The 23,566-nt window shown below is 38.2% G+C and overlaps 1 protein-coding gene across 1 annotated transcript in view; it reads right to left on the bottom strand.

Annotated features, from left to right (window-relative positions):
- Positions 1-362: 362 nt before the first annotated feature.
- PRMT3 (protein arginine methyltransferase 3) overlaps positions 363-23,566 on the bottom strand; it is a 60,903-nt gene continuing 37,699 nt past the window's right edge. The window contains exons 12-15 of the mRNA XM_017826809.1: positions 22,621-22,707; positions 10,124-10,174; positions 9,837-9,924; positions 363-762 (exon numbers count right to left, since the gene is read on the bottom strand). Coding sequence (XP_017682298.1) covers positions 653-762; positions 9,837-9,924; positions 10,124-10,174; positions 22,621-22,707 — 336 coding nt within the window. The 3' untranslated portion in view covers positions 363-652. The remainder of the gene's footprint in view (positions 763-9,836; positions 9,925-10,123; positions 10,175-22,620; positions 22,708-23,566) is intronic.

Raw genomic sequence — 23,566 nt, 5'->3', positions numbered from 1 at the left:
ACATACTTCCATCCACCTATGCCTCAACAGGCTAGTACAGAAAAAACTGTAGGCACAACTACATAAGCCATCACTGGATAAACAGGAGAATTTCCAATTACACAGAAAACAAGGAAACTGGCAACTGCATTCTATACCATACTGGGTTCATTTATTTAGATAAATGTAACTGTGTACAACTTTTTAATTACAGAAGTGTATTAAAAATATGGTCTTTGGAATCCCAAAATTAGTCCCATTAGGATTTTCCAGATACTGTTGAGGTGCACTGGCACATGATTTAGCTCCTTCTTTCATAAAAAAATATTATGCAAGGATTTTGCCAGTGGAAGAATAAAACAATATTGAGAGATCATATTTACTGTTCCTCACAGCAAGACTTCACACTCATTTTTCTCACCCAGTAGTCTCATGTAACCCAAACCCATCTTTCTTGCCTTCCTCACATAAGGGAAGCAACAGAATCCAATTTTGTTGTCAGCCTCCATGTCCCAGAGCAAAAGCATCCAAACAGTGCTCTCTCAATTCCAGGCAAATTTTTCATATTCCCGTGTGTGCATACACGCACACAAATCCAAGAGTTTGCCATTTTGGGATATTTAAAAACAGTTATTTGACTTTAACACCTCCCCAAGTTATGTGCCCAGGATTTTCACTGGAGGCTGTAGGTCTGCTGCATGTCCTTCACTGACAGGGTTATGAGGAGGGACCGTGGATCCTTTCTGTTTTTGCGGACTACGATCTTCCCTCTCAGGGCCTCTCCTGCAACAGTTAAAAGGAAATTATTATGGTTACTGCACTGAATCACACATAGTAACAGCAAAGATGCACATGTTGCATGAGAAGCTGTTCCAAATTAATCAGAATTAAAAAGGCTGCAAAGGTTTCCTTTAAGTTTTCAAAGCCCTAAGCAAGTCAAACTAACTGCAGTTAAACCTGGTGAGGTGCTGAGTTCTGTTGGATGCTTCACTTCTCAGATGGCCCACCCAAAGAGCTGCTATGCCAAATATTTCACTTGTGACTGGGGAAAACGATATTAACCACCTTGGAGGAAAACCACGTAACCACAAAATCTATTTCTGCTGTATATGCCTTGTGGTTTGCATTTGTGCTGCATTTCATTTAAGCTCTAATTGGATAATGTTTTTATCTGGCAGAAAATATTAAGAGAAATCTTCATGGCATTTCAGGTACAGACATTATTAATTGCAAGTTTTGTTTTACAAAGTGTCAGGCTCTCTTGACCATAACACCTGATAGGTATGTCCGTCAGTTACATCCAGAGCAAGTGCTTTCACACAGAAGGGGAAGAAAATAATCTCAATTTATTTTCAGTCCTTATTAAGACCTTCAATTTAAGGTATATTTGCAAATTTAGGAATATACAATATAACAAAACACAAATATGTAAATTTGTACATTTAGGAAGCCCCCTATTGAGCTTCTTCAAACGATCATTTTATACCCACAAGAACTACATCTAAACAGATGAATCTACCAAATATATTACAGGAGGGCATGATCCCAACCTACAGCAGTAGTTCTGTGTTATTCTTCTATCAGGTTTCCTTTGCCCCATTCATTTTCATCCCTCACACCAGCCATACCTACTGTTACTACTTTTCTATCTCACTCAATCCAAAGTATTTCCTGCTGTTCATTACCTACTGTGATTTTAAAAGCCAATGTTAATGTTCTGCTAAAAAGCTTATTGCAAAAATGAAAACAAACAGCAATTTCATAACTAAACTGATTTCAAATGTAGGAAGGATTTAAGAGTTCTCCATGTGGCACAATTCTCAGTCACATCCACAAACAATAAACTGACAGACGGTCCACATTATAAGTTCAGGATATTTTGTCAAAGGCTGCAGCATAAATATCAAAGAAAGCTTATCAATAAGAATGACTGTGGTACCAAGGATCAGAAAAAACCCATATTCTTTGATAACTTTTTTTAATTATTTAACAGTTAGTTGGAGATTCCACTGTAATTCCTGTGCAGCTTTGTTATTAGGAGTCAAATTACTGACATAACACAGTGCAATTTGCAAAGAATTTTGAAAATGGTTTCACAGATTATTTAAATAGAGATTTGACAGACAGAAGGACAAGGTTAAAAAAAAGGCATTATAGTTTCATCTCAGGTAGGAATTTTAACCCAGTTTGAACATATAGATTTTCAAAACTGATACAAAATTATTTATTTATTTTAATATCCTGTGATAAAAATTCAGTAAGACTAAAGAGCCTCTGAGAACCAAAATTCAATGATTTAAATTAATCCATAATTCAATCTTCCAATTTAAAACATTAATACAACAGTATAAATGAAGCAAAATTTTTAATACAATTCCATAAATTATAGCTGACTTCACAGAACAGAACATTCAGATTCTGTTTGTAGAGGCAGTTAATAAAACAAAGCATTCTATTCCACTTTCCTTATGTGGTAACTACATTAAATCTGCCTTTCTGAATAAGACTTTTCTGAGGGCTGAAGCAAACAACAGCAGTGCAACCGAGTAACAGAGAGGCAGTTCTGACCAATTAATCAATGTCATGAGATAGAAAATGACGGATGTTTTTCCCCCCATTCTGCTGTCCTAGGATCTGCCTGGAGGAAGCTGGGACTGGGACTCAGCTGCATCACCTTGCTCTTATCACGCTCAGTTGAATGCAAGTAAACCACACAGTGCCATTGGAGTTTGATTAGGACAAAACTGAATCCATTATAATCCTCCTCCTGCATTTTTATTACCCCTCGGGGAGGCCTGAAATGTGTCCCCAAATAGAAAAAGCCAAAGAATTCAGCAGAAATGCTGCATCAGCTTGCTACTACGGGAGAAAATACATCCCTGGGTCCATACTGTCTCACCGTCAGAAAACCCACATTTGGTTACAGGCTCTAGAGAACACCCTGGACATGTGCTCAAACTCAAATCAGTTTATTAACATCAGCAGAACTGTAAGCAATGGCATCTGTCACTTCTGTTTGTGCAATACAATCACACACAGGGCAGGCCTGCAGTCTGTGAGCCAAGGTACTTCTTAGTGCAAAAGCCCCATCACTAAGAGTGCTCAGGCCCAACAAATCATGTTTTTTCAGTGTAGAAAGGATTTGATCAAACCCGAAGATTCTACCCAATCTCCCCTGAATAAATATCCATAACATCTGCTTAAAGCTTGAAATGACCCATGGCGATGAGCTTGTAATGTGAAGAGCTGCTCTGCCTTTCAAAACAACTTGGTGTCTCTTCCCTCTTTGATCACAGAAAGGACTGAAAGAGTTTCCAAAGGCAGCCAGCAATGAAGTTCTTTCAGGTTTCCTTCTTTTCTTCCTGGGGAAGAGCTTTATGAAGCCAACAGAGGGACAAGTAAGAACACAGTTCTCAAATAATTCTTTATTCTGAACCCCATTAATATTTAAGAACCTTATGAAAGAGCTCACTGGAACTGTTTCAAAGAGAGCTGCTAGAAAAGGGCAGTGGATCTGGGCTAAAAACACCTTAACTACTGAACTGCTGGTGAAAAGCATCTTTACAAATCCCCTACACCTTAAAGAACCACTTAGTGGTAGTCACACATTCCTTCACAGCCACCAAACAGTAAGATATGACACCACTCTTCACAATAAGGTTGTCCTTGTTGGAGGCTGACAATTTAAACATGATCAAGTTTTCCACTTTAGATTAACTGGACCCACTATCTAATGCAACACTGAGGTCTAGCATGCAACAGAAAAAACAGCAAGTCTCAAAAGCATTGCTCTCAAAGAGATGGGTAGAAAGTGGTTTCCATATCCCATCTATCTTATGAAAAAGAACAACTGAAATAGTTTGGGGGGGGGAACAAGAGCACTTCTCTTAAACTCAGTAACTTATCCTTAATCCTCCCATTCGCTTTCTTAAACTGCAGGCACCTTCAGCTGTGCACAGACTGTCACATAGGTAGCTGTCTGCCATCTCCTTTCTGTTCCATATCACTGTTCACCCTCTTCTGAAACTATGCTGAGGTTTTGCTTTTTCAGTTCATGCTTTGAGTATATTCTCAGAAGAGTTTTTGTAACAAATTGTCATGTTCCAACTCCCCAAGACAAACTCTGAACCAGGCTGCAAAGAAGTCTGCACTGAGTAAGACTTGCCTGAGTAAGGCAAGACAGGCTTGTATGGTTGCCTAGGATAATGTGTATGCACTGTGACTGAGATTCCCAGATAGCTCAGGTACTAGAAACAGTTGCCACAGGGAATGATGAAGGCCAGGTCCTCCAAAATGTACAGCTGCAGTGGTCAAACTTGCTCACCTAGAACTAGTTTTAATTCACTGCTTTTTGTAGTAGAGATCCTAAACTGTATAGCCTCATCCCAAGCTTTCTCTCTTATCAGTAGTGACAAAATTCAGAGAAAACTAGACTGTTGTCACTGCTTAAGCCATATCCCCTTGCAGCTGCAGACCTTGCAAAGGGAGGCACATAAAACAGCACAAGAAGTCTATCCAAGTTTTCCTGTCTAGGTACAGAATTTCTATTATCTTTCAGTGAGACAGAACAGTCATGGGAAGAGATTCTCTCAATTTAGTGCCTGAAACACACATTTAGAAATGTTTTTGAAAAGTCAGTAGGATCGTTTTAAAAAATACAGCATATGACATGCCAGATTTAGTGTGACCTCAAAATTCAAGTTTTAACTATTACTAGATTTTAAAAGCCAGCATCGTTTTTGGAGGTGCCACTTGTAAATAAACAAGTGACACCATTCCACAGACACCATGTTGCAGCTGTAGACATGCAAACCAGACACTAAAATCTTAATTAGGAACCAAATTATCCAACTGGGATGCACAATATTGAAGTATTTCACTATAGGATCAAAACATTCAGACAGATTAATTGTGCCAGCGTTGTTTTCCTACTTTTAATAATGCTGTCTAGGTAGACAAATTCTTTGAGTTTGTAAATTTACAAACAGCTTTCCAATTAGGGAGACTGGGGAGTTAAAGATAATCAAGTATTTTAGAGGGGCTTAGTCATGTGAGTTCTGCTTAGCTTCGCTGTGCTAGCCCCTTTTAGCACCACAGAAAAACAAATCAAGGTTTTATTTTCACTGCAAGGCAATATCAAGAACATGAAATGCTGACAATATGCTGTTTTACTGCTAATAGAATTCGCTTGCATACAGATCTGGGTTTTAACTTAATGTACTGAAAAGATTCTGTGGGCCCTCTACAATAATTTTTGTAAGCATTTTATTTATTTAGTAAATTCTTGAGACAACCAAATGAAAATGATGTAATTTTTTGTTTACTTAGCAGGAATATTTCAAGAAACAACAAAAGGAAGAGACCATTAATAAGACCATTTTTGGACCATTAATAAGAAAAAGATACTGCTTTGGCATCTCAATTTCAAATCTTCCAAATAAAGACTATTCTTTAGTTCAAGCTATTAAAATGGCTGCTAAGAGAAGCCTTGTAGTCTGTATGGAATCTACAACACAATACTGTTTGTCTGAGAAAACCCAGTTTGTCTGGCAGTAAAATATATGGCTTCTTTCTCCAGTTTCTTTAATTTTACTGGTTGCTAAGCAGTTAAAACATACCCTACACGCTGATGCTATTTTGTTCTACTTGATTGTACCTCAGTTTCAAGTCTCTTATCACAGTCTGTGAGGAGGAAAACCAGCTTTCCAGAACATGGAAACCCCCCAGTCACACAAAGCTGCAAGACCCATCCTTTGGCTTGCAGTTGCTTGATTCTGTTAATCATTAGAATGGCTAAAAACATTCAGTCTTTTTTATGGCTGAGAAAATAGATCTATTTTTACAACAAATAACCTGGCCTCAAACAGCTGAGAAAATTAGCTGGTTCACACTGCAGAACAAAACAATTTTGCCAGGGCATAAAGGAGCATTTTCCAGTTAAATACCCAACAGGTTCAGAAATCTGTAAGCTCGACTTCTTTTACAGAGCAAATCCAAATACAATCCGGGCTTTATAACCACTCCAGGCATAGCCCCAAAAGCTATAAAGCATCTGATAGAGACTTTTAGTCAGCCTTACTGTTTTACTCGGAATTAAAAATCTGAGGGAACCATTTTTCTTTACTGGGGAAAAACAGCCACTGCCCTGTCTGAAAAATGCTTTCAAAACAAGAAAACATTTAAAATACATTTTATATCAGCAAATTCCTCTTTCACAACCTATTAAAATACTAAAAGCAAATGCCACCATGGCTACATTGGTCAGATTATTGCAAGATTCAAATCATATTATTTCTATTTATTTATTGAAAAAAAAGAGCTTGGCATTCTGGCTTGGATTAGCAATAGTGTGGCCAGAGGACTAGGGAAGTGACTACCTCCCTGTTCACTGATGAAATCACACCAAAAATCCTGTGTTCAGTTCTGGGCCCCTCAGTACAGGAAAGACATTGAGGAGTTGGAGAAGGGAGTGGAGCTGGGGAAGGGTCTGGAGCACAAGTGTGATGAGGGGTGGCTGAGGGAGCTGGGGGGACTCAGCTTGGAGAAAAGGAGGCTCAGGGGGGACCTTCTCATTCTCTACAACTCCCTGACAGGAGGTTATAGCCAGGTGGGAGTTGGTCCCTCCTCAGAGGTAGTAAGCCACAGGACAAGAAGAAATGGCCTCAAGTTGTACCAAGGGAGGTTTGGATTGGACGTTAGGAATAATTCCTTCATGGAAAGGGCATTGGAACAAGCCACCCGCATGTGGCAGATAATGATATGGTTCAGTGGTGGTCCTGGAAGTGCTGGGTTAATGGCTGAACTCAATCCTAAAGGACTTTTTCCAAACTAAATGATTCTATGAACACATTTAGTCACAAGTGCATTTTCTTTGTTGTTTCTCCCGTTGCCATACATATTTTTCTGATTATAAGAATTTATATGGAGGGTTGATGAATACTGGTAAGCAGAGGGATGGATGTAAAGCTGAAACGTTCAAATGATGCAAATGTTTTTAATTTAATACAGTTACTTTTGTCTTCCATTAACTTGCATTCAGAAAAGTCCATTTGAAGACAAAGTTTCCCCAAAACTGGAGTGGAGCTCAGTTCAACGTGGAGGCTGATGCAATGTACAGCAAAAATAGTAACAAGCATCGCTGGTTCATTAACAAGTGGCAGATAAGAAACAGCTGGAAGTGCAAATATAAATATAAATTAAGTATACTGCAAAATAAGTTTGAACAGTTTGTTCAGCTGATAAAATGGAAAGACTGAAGAAACAAAAAATATGGTTAACCACAAATTATCAAGATGAATATTCAAGTCACTATTCTGACAAGGAAAAAAAGATAAAAAAGAAAAATAGGGAAATCTGCACTTCAAACTTGTCTTAAGGGAAAGAGATTTTTGGAACAAGAAGGAGAAGGATCAATGTCAGAGGGAATGGTTTTCCAAGAAAATCACCTAAATTAAGACGTTCCTGTATCAGGAAGTGCCTTCCACCCTGATGGGTTTGTGCCATCTGTGAACTCCAAATATCCCACAGAAATTAAAACTGGGATTAAAAAAGAAAAGGAAGCTACACCAAGAGTTTCTCTCAGAATCTTCTCTAACACTAGAAGCAATAGGTAGAAAATCCTAGATTTAAGTGTTAATTTTACATAAGATATAAAACCAGACAATGGGTAAAAGGATGAGAAGGGGGAACTCAATTACAAAGAGAAGGGGACAGGTAGAAAGAAAGAGAAACATAGCTGTAACAAGATTTGTTATGGGAATAATTTCAAGAAATATGAACTAATAAAAATAAAGGAAAAGAGTTATAGCACAAGTGATTTTGAAGGTCAGTTGGGTTGTGTTCACTGCTTCAAAGCACACTGTTTCTGCAGTTGTCTTCAGAAAGTCACTGCACCTAGACTAGAGATCTGAGTTTGAGGCACCACCTCCCAGTAATTTCACACATTTGGTAAATGTCAAAGGATCTATGTAATATGCATATTTTAACAAATGTCATTGCACTTAAAAAAAATTCACTTTGCACTCTATGACATTGAAATTTAATGAGTAGCAGCAAAGGAGACCTCAGTCAGCCTTGTCTAGAAAGAGAATCTGAAGAGAACACAAGCAAAGTACAAATGCACCAAGGCACAGTTGCACCCCTAGAAGTGACAGGGCCAAAGAAATTGCAGATGAAAATTATTTAAGAATATAAAGTTGAAGCATGAAAGAGAGAAATGATTTGTCAGATAACACTGACCACAGTGCCTTTAGGAAGGAAGCTCCTGGTTGCCATGGCTGACAGCTGGAAGAAGCAACTGTAAAAGCAGTTTGAGTGCAGAGGCTGCTCTCACCACTGTATATTGATCATTAGGTATGTTAAAAGAACCATCTATAACACAGCTGTCTCCTTTGAGAACGCACACAGGATCACTCTCGAGGAAAAAAGGCAACGCAGAAAGAACCGTAAATTGCAGAACACACCATCTAAGGAGTCTTTCTGCTGTGCCTTTTGCAATCGGATGTGTCTGTCACGTTTTGGCCTCATAAGCCACCAGCGTGCCTGTAGCAAATGTGGATAGAGCCTTCCCAAATCTTCGTTCGCGAAGCCCAGCCATGATGTTAAAAGAGACAATATTCCATCTATGTCAATACTTCTCTATAGCACCTCTAAACCTTTTGACCTCAAGTGTTTATGCAGCATCCACATAACTTTTTGCATGCTTTCCCCCCAATATGTCTGATCTACTTATAAACTGTTCAGGTCAGGGCCATGTATTACCATGAGTTCATTAACCAACCAATAGAAATGAGCCCTATTCTGAGTTCCTCCCTTGGTCCTGCTAGTCTGTAAAGAAAAATGGCCCTCAAAGATGACTAATTCACCACTGGGTAAGAGTTCAACAGTGAATATCTAGTTACTAAATGGACAAAAATAAAATAACAGCATAAAAATGTAACCACTTCCTTTGATCATAAAAAGATTATGGAGAGTCTGCAAGAAAGTTCTATAGGAATACAAGGCCAAGACTTTTAATTCTTGACCTGCTATTCTGATGGTCATGAATATACTTGTGCCTATAAAGCAAGAAATATTCGACTACTTGTATAAAAATGTACATTTAAGACTTTCCAAATAGAATTAATTAAAACCACTAACAAGCATTGCTTTAGTCTTCAAAACCTTACTTCAGCAATTTATTATCTGAATGTTACGTTATCTCTAATGACAACAAAAACCTTTTTACTTGCATCAAATTCCAGGTGAAACTTATTACAGTACTAACCATTTCATAAAAATTTACAGTGTACCAAACTAACATATTCGATACTTCAAATGGATCAAGTTCATGGCTGTGAGTTCTTTAAAATTGTTTTCAATTTACAGAGGAATCCCACAGTGGCACGTACAAGCCATGTGTATATTCATGATGCATTTGACAAATACAGCATAGTTCAGGACTGCTAAGGAAAATACTGTGCAATCACTTGACCAATTTGATACTTTGGAATATTAGCAATGTTAAAATTAGGAGACTATTAATAGCAGTGTACTGGTCTTACATTTTTCTGCCTCATAAATGCTTTGATATAGAAGTTTTTTCACCAAAGTTACAGTATGGAGCTATACAAGCAGAAGATATATGCCCACTTACATACTTATGCATACATTTATGAGTGGTTTTAACATTAATTTTGTACAGATAGATACCTTCAGTGCTTTGCTGAGACAAAAAAATTTCTTCAACAGTAGCTGAAATATTTATTTACTAGTTCTTTCTAACACTTATATAGTTTTTAAAGTATTTCAGGTGTAAATTTAATGGTAACAGCAGTGTAACACAACCATTGTTGCACCAGAACTGAATTTAAATATACCTGCTTCTACAGGAATTGGTTTCTCCAGGAGAAAAACTGTCTGTTTCCAGTGTGTTTTGGTACACTGGGGACCAGTGGAAAACGAGACCTGCAATGGAAGAGTTCAAGAGTTTGATTAAGAACAACCTTTTTGATATCACACCACATCAATCATTCACCAAACACACACAAATATGAAGTCTCTGCTACAGCAAAACAGATTCTCTGCCAAACACCTTGAGGCAGAAAAAAAAAATACACCATCCTCATCTCTCAGAGACATTTTCAAAATGCATAACCCCAAATACCTTGTTGTGACAGTTCTTCTCAAAAAATATATCAAAGTAACCAGCAACTGCCTATAAAAAAAAAAAAAAAGGAAAATGTAAATACGGTAAAGGAATAATAATGACACTCAAGAAAAAAAAAAATCTATGATTATATATATATCTATGGAAATTTCTACTCCTTTCCAAGCATTTACCAAGAGGAACAAGCTTATATTTAGGATTTCTAGCATGCTTGAAAGCACAAGGCAAAAAAAATAAGCTGCCTTCACACCTTTGCTCTACTTGAGAATATTCAGCCCACTGTAACTGCATTTTACTACATATCAAATTTTAGCGTAAGCTTCCAAAATAACTCACACATCTAACTGCAACTAGAATGGTACATCAGAAAACAGCCTTTCCAATGTGCAAACCCACAAACATAAAACTCAGTCCTTGCCCTGTAGGGCTCCCAGGACCCTCAGTAAACACACACACACATTATGAGGGAATTGCATGACAAATTCACTCCTTGTGTAGCTGAACAGTATTTTCCACAGAAGCTCCCTGTGAACAGAGGCAGAGCACAACCAGGCAGGGAATATTTTTCTTCCTCTACTACACACATAGATAAGGAAAAAGATTCATAAATGCTTCCCGCTGGCCTTTCCAACAGCTAATAGTTTCTAATTGTAACTCTCCATAGGATTCCTCCTCTGTCCCTCCTGCCATCCCACTCCTAACCTCAAGAAGAGCCTTTCTCTTCAGTGCCTAATTCAGCAGTGGGATTTCCAGTTTGAAGAGGAAAAGAAATCACAGAATGGTCTGGGTTGGAAGGGACCTTAAAAATCACCCAGTTCCAATCCCCTGCCATGGGTAGGGACACCTTCCACTAGGCGAGGTTGCTCCAAGTCCCACCTAACATGGCTTTGAACACTCCCAGGGATGGAGCAGCCACAGCTTCTCTGCACCAGTGCCTCACCACCCTCAGAGGGAAGAATTTCTTCCAATATCCAAGAGATACAAAATATTCACATACAAAGCAGTGTACCCACAATTTTAGTTACACAGTCTTTTAATGCTGGACTGCTTTTTTGACAAAAAAAGCCTTGTGGGAGTCCCAGAAATCCAAAGTATTCAAATAAACAACTGGAAGATGCTAATAAAAGAGCATCCACTCCAGTTTCACCCCTGAAATCCTGTCCATGCTCACCTTTATTTGCTTTCTGCTGTCAAATGAGAAAGGTTAAAGCACCTCAGACCCTGGGCCCAAGGCAGCTGTGCTTTTCTACTACATGACAGCCTGGAGAAATGACCCAGAATAGAGCTTTTGAGTAACTGCAATCACAGTTGTGTTTAAGTTACTCAACTGGGGACTCCCTGCATCCCTGTCATGGAAGGGAGGGAGGGATTCTCCCCAGGTCAGCTGTAGTGCACTCCAACAAAATATGTACCAATTCAATGATGGAAAGCCTGTGGCATGAAAACCCACTGAAAACCACCTATTATAACCTCCCTCTCACCGCACCAGTATTTCTCTCCTACTCCAAGATTAGGAAACTGGTTGTTCTGAATAGCTAAAAGGATGAGTCCTGTAGCATGCTCTTCATATAGATTCACACACAGATTGTGAAGGAAAAAGAAAGTCAAATATGCTTACAAAATTAAGGTATAGGGCTTTATCATTATGAAATATATAATCTGAATAACAAAATATATAATCTGAATAACAGCTAGGCCATTCTGGTTTTTTCCTCTCTAGTCTAAACCCAGAACAGATTTCACCAACACAGTGGAGAATACAATGTGTTAAAGCAGTAAAACAATGCTAAAGCACCTATGTTAGCTTTGAGACCAAGAGCACTCCAGAGAAGCCTGGTAAGTTCCAAATTCTAACCTGGCCAAAGAGTCAAAAAAAAATAACTATGGATACACCAACAGACCTTCATGACAAATGAGCATCAGACAGTGTAAACAGTGACTCTTCCAGTCCTTCAGTAAAGTCCTATCACTCAATGCTGAGAATCTCATTCCCAAGTGAATTACAGCCTTGCCTCTAATATGCCTTTTTGAGTAAAGATTGAGAAGTTTTTGACAAAGTTTTATTGACCCATCAGACTACTTTTATTGATGCACAATGTTTTCTGGACATTAGTCAGAGATCTACTAAGCCATAAAAGTATTTTTCCATCATCAGGTCAATAATGCTGGTATACTTACAAATAAGACCTAAGATAAGATCACTAAGATAAGATAAGGAAAACAAGGTTGTGACAACAAAAATACATTGAGGAGAAAAAATCTGGTTTCCAGAGAAAACAAGACAATCAAGCCACATCTTGGATCAAAAAGCTAAAAGCTCCAAGCAGACAGACCACAGTCAGGCATCTATACACTTGGTAACAAGAGGTAACAGAAACACCCTATATGCTACCCTGAGAAAACTTCCCCACACTACTATTTTTTGGGGACAAGCTCGGGTTGCAAAGAAACTCAGTTACAAGCAAAACCGTTCCCTGCTGCCTCCGGTGTTCAGGGAAACAGGCTTTGTATCTTCTGTAAATGACTAGGACAAATAACCACTTCATAGTAAGAAGTTTCTCTATCTGAAATAACCCAAAACACTGGCTTTGAGTATCTAATCAAGAGGTAGTAACAGTAATTATTACATCATAAAGACCACCTTAATCAGAGGTCCAGGGATTACAGAGAGCAAGAGTTCTACACTGATACATTCATTTCTTTTTGTTATGTTCTAAAATGGATAATGTCCTTCAGTATAGAATAGTGAAATAATTGTTGAGCCAAAAGAAAAAAAACATAGAAAAATATTATTACTCAAGTTCCTAAGGATAAGCTTCTGTGAACAGCTTCAGGCATTTCCCAAAATTCTGTCAGTTAAAACTGGGCAGTGGAGGCATCCCAAAATCAAAACATGTGCTCCAGTGAGTTGTGTCAACAGGCAACCTACACAGTCCTACATAGCAAAACAGAAATTATATATATTTTAAGTTAAATACATAGAGGAGAGAGTTTGAATGATGTTTTGAAAACTAAATGTAAGAACACATATTGCAATTGAGAAGTCTAATGAGTATCTTTCATTAATACATTTTCAAAATGGTTTTGAGCCAACTAAAAGAACCAAACACTCGGTTTGATGATTTTCTTCGTGAAATTGGTTACACCTATGCAATTTGCTTTTAACAAATGTTTTTAGGCAACCTGCCATCACTTACCAACACTATGTTTAATCTCCACATAGCAATCTCTTCCCTAATTTTAAAGAAATCTAACATCAAACCCAGTAGTTACTGACCACTTGCAAAATTTGTCTAGTATTCCATGTAACAGCTATTCCAACTGCAGCTGAGAAAACAGAGAGTGAAAAAGCACAGAATAAATATATCCCACTTTGATGCACCTAGCCTATGGATGACCCTGTAATACAAGAAACTAAAAAAGTTTAAACCTGCAGTTCAACAGAAACACAGTTCTTTGCAGATACTGAGGGAGTAAGGGTAAGCTCAAGTCTACGCTAAAGCCTCCCAGTAACTCCAGCCTACATTAACTATCTTCTTTTCCTCTTTTTGATTTCACATGGAAGATTTCATGTGTTAGATTACATGTGCTTCCCTGCCAGTAACATTCCTTTGAAAGGTATTCAATTTATCCAAATTATAGATTATTTTCATGAAGTAAGTTCAGGTTTATTTCTGAACAGACACCCTACATTTTTAAATTCACCAGCTCTTTTGAAAAAAGGGATTGTTCTGTATGGTCCTCTATAGCTTATGTACATTCCTATGCTCATCCAAACACTAAGCAATGCTTAAATGTTTAACTATACTGTTGGTATTTTGAGATCTTTCTGCTTTTGAGCTGTTCTGTCACATTTGGCCTGCCCCAGGCCTAAGGGATCTCAAGCCAGCTATACAGGTACCCCCAGACTCATTACAAAGAGCACACCTGGCCTTCCTAAAACCTATCAGGTGATTCTGCAGAACAACAAAAGCAACTGGGGCAATTGGCTGCTCCTGGCTTGGATGAGTGTATTCTTCACTGAGTACAACAGCAGCTGGAGGGCAGAGCCCAAAAAGCAGTGGCAAATGAAGTTAAATCCAGCAGGACCAGGGCAGTGATCAACCCTCTGCTCTCAGCACTGGAAAGGCTGTACCTCAAATCCTGTGCACAGTTGTGGGCCCTTCACTGCAAGACAGACATTGAGGGGCAGGAGTGTGTCCGGAGAAGGGAATGGAGCTGGGGAAGGGTCTGGAGCACGAGTGTGATGAGGAGCAGCTGAGGGAGCTGGGGGGAGAAAAGGAGGCTCAGGGGGGACTTTCTCACTCACTACAACTCCCTGACAGGAGGGGGGAGCCAGGTGGGAGTCAGTCTTGAGGAAATAGCCTCAAGTTGCGCCAAGGACGGTTTAGATTGGATATTAGGAATAATTCCTTCACGGAAAGGGCTGTCAGGCATTGGAACAGACTGCCCAGGGAAGGAGTGGAGTCACCATTCCTGGAGGGATTTAAAAGTCATGCGAATGTGGCACTTGGGAACATGGTTTAGTGCTGGACTTGGCAGTGCTGGGGGAATGGCTGGACTCAAAGATCTTTTCCAACCTACACGATTCCACAATTTAATGCCTCTGGAAAAGTATTGAAGGATACAAAGGTGCAATGCTTTATTATTTGTCCTCTCAGTGTTTTACAAAAAGCTTTCTATAAAGCATTAGAATTTCTGCTTCTACATGAAGCAGCAGGAATCACAGAATACTCTGAGTTGGAAGGGACCCATGAGGATCATCGAGTCCAACTCTTATGTGAACGGCCCATATGGGGATGGAACCTGCAACCTTGGCACTATCAGCACCACACTCCAACCAGCTGAGCTCATGTTTGGTGCTCTCCTTGAAAGAGCTGTGCAAAACTAAAATGTCTGGCAGCACTAAGAAGTCTGTTTCAATATGCTCAAAAAACCCCTAAAACAAAACAATCACTATCACTTTTAAGGTGTATTAGTGTAAGCACTGCACCCCTCCAGAAATGATCTGGTACCCCACATTAATGTACTGGGAAAAGGGAAAAAAGGGTCTGAAGTAAAGTACATGCAGATGATGTTTTCCGCAATTTTATCTACAGTCAGTAGTCTTGTATATTTAATAAAAATAAAATCTTACAAATCTAAAAACCAACACAAATCAAAGTTGAAATACTTGATAATAATAAACTACTATAAAATTGTGGGTTTGGTTACTTACTATCTTCTTTTAAGGAGTTTATATCTTCCCTCACATCTTAGCTTCTTCTCTTTTTTCATTCATTATTTGTTGGTGGTTTTATGCCAAAATGCACAATACATATCTTTTATTTTCAAGTGCATTTCAGAGAAATAATTCTGTAAAAGTGAAGTTCAAAATATTTTCTTTTCATTTCACTTTTGAACGCTACCACAAACTGCAGTAGCCATAATAATCATGAACATCTATTAAATATGCAATACTACAAACTAAGATTCCCAATGTTTACAGCTTGAAGGAAGATTAAGTCCTCCCCTCTTGTTGTATAATTTATCATATGCAGCAAAATATGATGAAAACAAAAATCACTTAACTGGCACACTAGAAGCAATCACAGACACAAGTGTATTAAAATGAAATATAGGGCTGGCCAGATTTTCATTAAAGGTGACATCTTTTTTTACAAGAAGTCAAACTAAAGAAAAAGAACATGCAAATAACTCCCCCATAAATTCTAGATGATGTTTTACAACTACTGACTTCGTTTCTTTTTCTTCTTGGTTGTTTTTTTTTTTTTTTAAGCATAATGACAACAGTTATTTCTCCTACTGTAACTTCCCTCATCTTTTTGCTCCACCTTTGACAGCTCATTTACAACTTCACCAACAACTAATCAGTGAGAACTTAAACCTGCTCTGGAAAAATCCTTCAAGTGGCAGTCTCTTGAATACCATGAAAGAGGAAAACAAAAATAATGACTTCTAAACTAGTAATAAATAACTACAGCTCCAGCCTGACATATGCTCTAATCTCAAAGGATGTTAAATATTAGAAAACACTACCGAAATATTATTCTTCCTGTTCTCCAATAACTTGCCAGGAGAAAAGCTGAGCTATGAGGACAAAAACTCCAACTCCAAAAGAAAGTCAATATATTTACCCAGGCAACTAAGAATGTGTAATAAAGAACAAAGGAAACATTTAGAAATAGAAATACATTACCGAAACTGCAAAGCAACATCCCAGAAATGTCAACAAAAAGCTCACTCAACTAAGAATAAAAGATTCCTGAAATTAAAATAGCAGCCACTAACTTCTTCCTGATTTTGTCAAACACACATTTTGATGGAGAGCTCATGCAGCTTAAGGTCTTCATCCATCACTGAGGGTTCCTAAGGTGTTCATGCAAACAGGAAAATCCTGTAAATTAAGCACATCCTCCCGAGTAAGATTCACTTCTCTTCAACCTATTTCTTCCCCCACGGATAAATAATTTCAAGACTATTTTTCTCCCCATTTATTCACATAACATGCACCAAAAATATTAAAGTCACAAAAAGCCTTAACATAAGTAATAAATTAGTATTAGTACATATAATTTATAGTCTTCCACTTAGAGCCCTTAGCTGAAATGGGAAAAAGAGTCTAAATTTTAATTCAAATATATCTGACATGAAGGCTTTTTTCCTAAAGAAAATGGCTGGCTGTGCATGCAGCATTTTAACAGGACAAAATAAATGAGACTGCTTGTTTCCTTGTGAGAACTCAAAGGCAACCTTACCAATTCACTTAGGAGCAAGGAAATTAAAAATTATCATCATCACTATCACCTACAGTGAGTAATTTATCATTCTTGCTCTTCAGTAGTATCATGTTCCAACAGTGAGTGGCTACAACAAATACAATTAGACAGCTGGCCACAGAAGTGGGAGATAATGTGCTTTTGATGGAGTTTATCCAAGCATGGAGATGGAATGTTTGTCGTCCATGCAGCAGAGTTGCTGCGTTTTTATCACAGGGAAAAGAAATCCCTGGCTATTAAAACCCAATAATTTTGTGTTTTAAAGATTAAGAATCTGGAGCTCACTGCAGAGGAGGCTACAGACAATAAATGAGAAGGAGAAATCCTGCTTTGTAACATGGTGCAGTAGTATTTCCTTTACTCAGAAATCAGGCATTCAAGGTGTGTTTAACTGTGGTACTCAAATCCAGATTTCCAACTTCTAGCTTAAAAAATTCAGTTTCTCACCAAGTGTGAGAACCAAAGACTCCTACGTTAATACTTATTGTTGGCTCCGAAGTGGATGACTGGATGTTAAGAAATGAAATTATCTTAACATTTAAGAAGAATTTAGTCAGAATAATTTTCTCTAGTCAGCTTAACTTCCATTTCCTTCCTGAAGGTTTTAATACATCAGTCACGTCCTCTGGTTCATTATCCTTCTTTCACCCCCTTCCTCCCTCCCACTTTTTATACACATCCCCTGCTCTTTGACAACATCTCCTGGGAGCAATGAAGAGATACTGCCATTTTGCTCTTAGGGGATATTGTTATTCAGCTAGGAAAGATCAACCTCGATGGACTCACAGGGGAAATGCTCGCAAACAAAAGAGAAAGTTTGTCAATTGATTTCTATACTGAGGGTAATCACCATTATATTTTATCTCAAAAGCTCACACAGTGATCAACTTGGAATACAATTAATGGAGTATTTTTCTAGCAGCATCTACTGACTGATATTAGCCAGATGTCTCATTAAAATCAGCAGTGACAAACCTTAGCTCTTTACCAGCAAAATGCACTTTTGCAGCCTAATTAAATTTTTTTCTGGCCATTATGTTTGTAAGACTGAAATCAAGTCAGTTTGCAGAACAGTGCTTTGGAATGTTTTCATATAATGATTCCATGCAACCGTTCCATGCTTTGAAAATCTTCAATCTTTGAAAGCTAATACTGATAAATAAAATTAATGCTGGAAGAGACTGCTTGTGGCAAACCATGCCAGGAATAAAGGAAAAATTAACAGAAACAATATGTGCTCTGAAAAAAGCCATAACTAAACCCCCCCATAACTTTTGAAAGACTGAGCATCACACAGAAGGTCATATTTAAAATACTCTTTTTTTGCTCAATCATTTCATATTTTCAAGTTCATTAGGATTTTTTTTCCTTGAAGACTTGATAATTTCTTGAACATCTGGAAGAAAAAGCTATTTAGAGCCTTAAGTATTTTTAAGGATATGACTCGAGTGTATTGCAGGATCATCTGCAATACACTCAAGATGCACCTACAGCAAGACATGAGGCTGATCTCTTACAAGCACAACTTAATACTCTGATAGGTCCTTTTTTTGGTCATACAAAAGTATGAGAGTAATTTCAAATAATTTATAGGTGGGAGGACAGATAGATCAATGTGCCAGTGCTATGCTCTTGGGTTTTGTGAACTGCCTAGTTCTCCTATTTCACACAAGCTCATCACGCCATCTGGGCTTCATGTCCTCACAACCAGAAAACAGTCAGCCTATTGTCTACTGAGGAAGAACCAAGGACAGATTTTAGAGAAATTTAACATCTTTTTACATGTGCAGGTAATGATAGGACAAGGGAGTTTTAAACTACAAGAGGAGAGATTTAGATTAGGTACTAGGAAAAAATTCTTACTGCGAGGGTGGTGAGGCCCTGGCACGGGTTGCCCAGAGAAGCTGTGGATGCCCCATCCCTGGAAGTGTCCAAGGCCAGGTTGGATGGGGCTGTGAGCAACCTGATCCAGTGGGTGGTATCCCTGCCCATGGCAGGGGGGTTGGAACAAGATGACCTTTTGAGTCCCTTCCAACCTAAACCATTCTGTGATTTTGCCACAGAAATGTGAAGTGCAGCCTCTCCTGCCTGAGGGATCCTGGAGGTGTTCCAAGTCGTAGTCAGAGCAAATGTGACAATGAGCTGGTAAAAAAACTGCATTATGGTTCTGATTCCTGCCAGCTTTTACAACTTACTGTCCTGTTACCATAGCCCTGCACACAGGTTGACGGGAGGAAGCCACAGACACTTCTGTGGCTATTGCCTCCAGGGCTGTCAGCTCAAAGTTCAGCTCTGAAACCATTATGTTACATACTCCAACTAGAAGAGCCCATAACTCTTTTCTCTGAATACTTGCTAAATTACTTCCCATCAGTGCAAAGCTGCTGCAAAAACAAGTTCAGCAACAGCAACCCTGCATTCATTCTGTGCTGCTGACACATTTCAATATAAGAATGTCTACCTTATGCTGATCTGCAATAGGATCCCCAGAACAATTAACAGATCAATGTGCACCCAAATTTTCCACTTGTTTGGTTTTTAAAGACAGATTACTCCACAGAGTTCTGTTTCTCATGGTAACACTGGTCTGATATTAGTTTTGCTGTTGATGGCAACAATGAATAAGACAACCAAACCTGTTTCCACACTTCTATGGCTGAGAAAAAGCTGCTTTGAAATGAACTTTAGGTTGTGAGTTTAAAAAAACCAGATATATACAAGCATACAAGGATGGATTTCCAAATTGCCATTTTTGTGGAATATTTTATTGTAAATAAAACAAAAATATTTTAAAATGTTTGTATTTCAAAGAAAAAACAACAAACCTGCAGAAATCATAAGAGACAAGTACAAAACCATAGAATTGTGGGGAAATATAAGCAACTTTCTCTTTTTGTGCAGAAAATGAAAAGCCAGTAGAAAAACAAAACACTTAAGCAAACAAGAAAAACATTAAATATTATTTTTCAAAGGACAAATTGCAATCTTAAAGCATCTCCTCAAAAATTCTCAACATAAATAATGGACTTTTATTGTTCATTTACTGCAAGGTTAGGCAGCCTGATATGATGGATGAACTGTCAACTCTCAACTAAACTTCTACAATCCATCATAGAAAGACTGGAAATTTCACTCAAAGTGTCAATAAACCTAAATGATGAAGTGCAAAATACTTTACAGCATTCTGATCATTTTTTAGAACCTGCATTTGCTGCAAAATTTCAGAAACACTGCTCTTCCCCCACTTCCCTCCCCTTCTCCCTGGAAGTCATAAAATGCAGGTATACATCTTGATTTATAAGTCAATGATACCACAGAATCACAGAAGAGAAATGAAGTTACTGTAAGAGTGCGGTGCTGGGAAAAACAGTATTTATAAAATAAGCTATTTTACTTTACCCAAACATCAAAGATGGCCAAGATTTTGCAAAGATTTCTGTTGAATCAGTTATTTAAATGTGGCCATATTAAGAAAATTAAACCAGGGTTGCAGTGGAGCTTGATCTCAAGTCAAATCTGACCCTGCCTTGAGGCAACTAGAATTATCCTATGATTTGATGACAGCTAAAAACAGGAGGGGTTTTTTTGTGTATGCACAATAAAACACGCAGATTTCCATTTAATAAAACCCAAGATGCTACTGTGTCTTTACTTAATTTGGTGATAATTGACAAATAAATATGAAGTATTTGTACGCATCCGCTAATTCAAAATTATAACAATGATTTAAACTATACACAGGGGAAAATTTCACTCTATGACACCAACAAACTCTTATGCAGGCTCTTAGCAAAAACACTGGCAAATGCAGCAGCATGGACTAACACCTAGACTCATCCAAAACTAGGAATTACTTTGTTTGATGTAGGTATCCAAGATTTTCCTGTCAGCTTAAGTGGTTTACATCATACAGAAACATATTCTTTGTGTGTGTATCAGAGGAAGTCTGCATCTCTTCTTCTTATACACGTGCAAATCCAAATAAACCAGGTCAGGCAGACTTAATCACAGTATATTAAATATTAGCTACCAATCACCATTTTAGGGTGGTAACTGAGATGTGACTTAAAGCTAAGCATGAAACTCCAGCAAGAGTTTCACAATACACTAGACTGCAAAAAGTTTAGTTTTTACTACAGATCTCAGAGTCTAATGCAAACTCTTGCCAAATTTGATGAGGATATTTTAATAAATTACAGAAAGCATTTATAATCTGTACTGAATATAAAAGCAAATTACCGAGACAATAAAAATCTATAAAAATTAGGCCATCCTGCCTTTGCTTATAATGTAGTGTTTAAAAACTCAATGCGTTACTTAGCCAAGCTAACACCAGACTTTGTCATCTGTACCTCATCTTTATCCCAACTGTCCTGCCTAATGGCAGGACAAAAATCCTTCTAATTGATTCTTTTATCACTTATTCCACCAAAAGAAGCAAGTTGTGCACCATAACTAAGTCAAGTCATAAAGGTATCCTCACAGAGGCATCAATCTAAACGTTTCTAAATGTTCATGCTGGAATACCTAATTTATTTTAGCTTTAAACACATTCCTAACATCTTTATTTCAGAAGTCACTCACACCCTCCCAATGAAGTATGTCAAATAAAAATATTTAGGTATCTTCCCTGACTCATACTTCAAAAATGGAACAAAAAATACACAACACAAATTGCATGAGCCCTTGAAGAAAAAGAGGGACATGTTTCATTAATCAAAAAAAATCAGTGTTTCTCCATTTTCTCATAACTACCAGATACTGAATGATGAAGAAATGTCATAGAATGAATGTGTATTTATGGGAATTCATACTGAACAATGTAGGCACAACTTCAAAGAAGTGTTTGAAATATGCCCTAGTACAGAGTTTTCATTTAATTCTAAAGCTCAGATTGAAAACTTTCTTTCTTCTTTTCTTTCTTTTCACATTGACTAGTGTCTGATAGACAAAAACTCAATTGAGTGATATCACACTTAGGTTTGCTGAGATTCCTCACTCTATTTAATGCAGCATAATCTGTAAAACTAAGATAAATAGTTTGTGCTCACTGTAATTACAACTCCCCTCCAACCGAATTCCACAGCCTTTCTAGAATTAGTGTTCTGTTGAACTAAGTCACAATAATTTACATAAAATGCAAATACTAACTTGCATACAATAAATAAAACATATATAGTAAAAACCCTGGTTATCAGATTCAGATCCTAATGCTGTATTTGTTCCCCCCAGCTTTCACATCCAAAGTTCATGAACCTCCCTGCTGGAGAAGCTCTCTTTTGCCATATGAACTGCTGGGTGTTCAACACACTAGCTACAATCTACACCTTTCCCATTTCTACTTTGTTTTTCACATTTTTACTAAACTTAGAAAAGCTCTTCTGAGAGCAGTGACTGCATCATTCTTGAGCACAGGGGAAACATGTCTGAACAGAAAACCTGTACTTCAGAAAACGGGCCAGAGAACAAAACAGAATGATTCTAATGCTACAGCTCCTTACCTTTCCCTCTCCTCACCCACCTCTATTATCCTGTAACACAATTACTGGAGTTTTATATCCATCTCTCTTTACAGAAAGGGCTTATTTGACACCTCTATACTGCAGAAATGAAGGTTTCAAGGCAAGGACTGATGATAAATGAAGCATAATTAGTGCACTGTCTCTCAGTCCAGGGCAATACTGATCATATATGAAGAAACAAAAACTGTCTTACCGTGCACTTTGTGCTCATTGTAATGCTCAGGGTGAAATCTGAAGAGAATTCCAAGTCTGGAGAGGATGCAGTATTACAGTCGATATGCTGTCAAAAAGAATAATAAAATTCTGTCAGTAACAGTGATTAATGTCAATTAAGATCTCCCTTTGGATGAAGGTTGTTCAGTCGCTCCCGCAATAGGACAACTTTTATAGGGCAATACTAATTCAGCTCTCCAAAAATGGAAGAGACTTACAAACCATCTAATTCCATGTGACAAAATACCTCTAACTCCTTTTCCTCACGTGCCCAAATAACCAGACACTGACTAGCAGTGGTATGAAACTAGACACAGTAGCTCATTCTGTTCAGGGAAGTTGCTCCTTGGTGACAGCTACCCATTGTTGAGTGTAAGTAGCTTCCACAGGCACCTTTACCTGTTTTACCCCTTGTTCCTGCAGTCACATAGTGAACTACAGTATGACACTGATATGGGTTAAAGCTGGCCTTTTTCAATTTCCCAGACTGGTTTTGTATTGATCATAGAATAACTCAGGTTGAAAGGGACCTTAGGAGATCACTAAGTCCACCGCCCTGCTCAAAACAGGGTCAGCTACAGCAGGTTGCTCAGGACCATGTCCAGACAGCTTCTGAAAATCTCCAAGGACAGAGACTCAGCAACATCTCTGGGCATGCTGTACCACTGCTCAAATGTCCTCACAGTAAAAGTGTTTCCTAATCTTTAAAGGCAGCTGCCTGGAGATCAATCTGTGCCCACTGCTTCTTGTCCTGCCCCTGAGCACTGCTGCAATGAGTCTGAGTCTGGCTCCACCTCCTGTATTCACCACCACCACCAGGAATTTACACACATTGGTAAGATTTCTCCTGAGTCTTCTCCACACAAAACAATTCCAGCTCTTTCCACCTCTCCCCATATCAAAGATGCTCCAGCCTTTCACCACCT

The sequence above is a fragment of the Lepidothrix coronata genome, unplaced genomic scaffold (assembly GCF_001604755.1).
Source record: "Lepidothrix coronata isolate B3197 unplaced genomic scaffold, Lepidothrix_coronata-1.0 Scaffold130, whole genome shotgun sequence".
Lineage (NCBI taxonomy): Eukaryota > Metazoa > Chordata > Aves > Passeriformes > Pipridae > Lepidothrix > Lepidothrix coronata.
The sequence above is the reverse complement of the archived record's forward strand: the minus strand, read 5'-3'. Positions and strand labels throughout refer to the sequence as shown.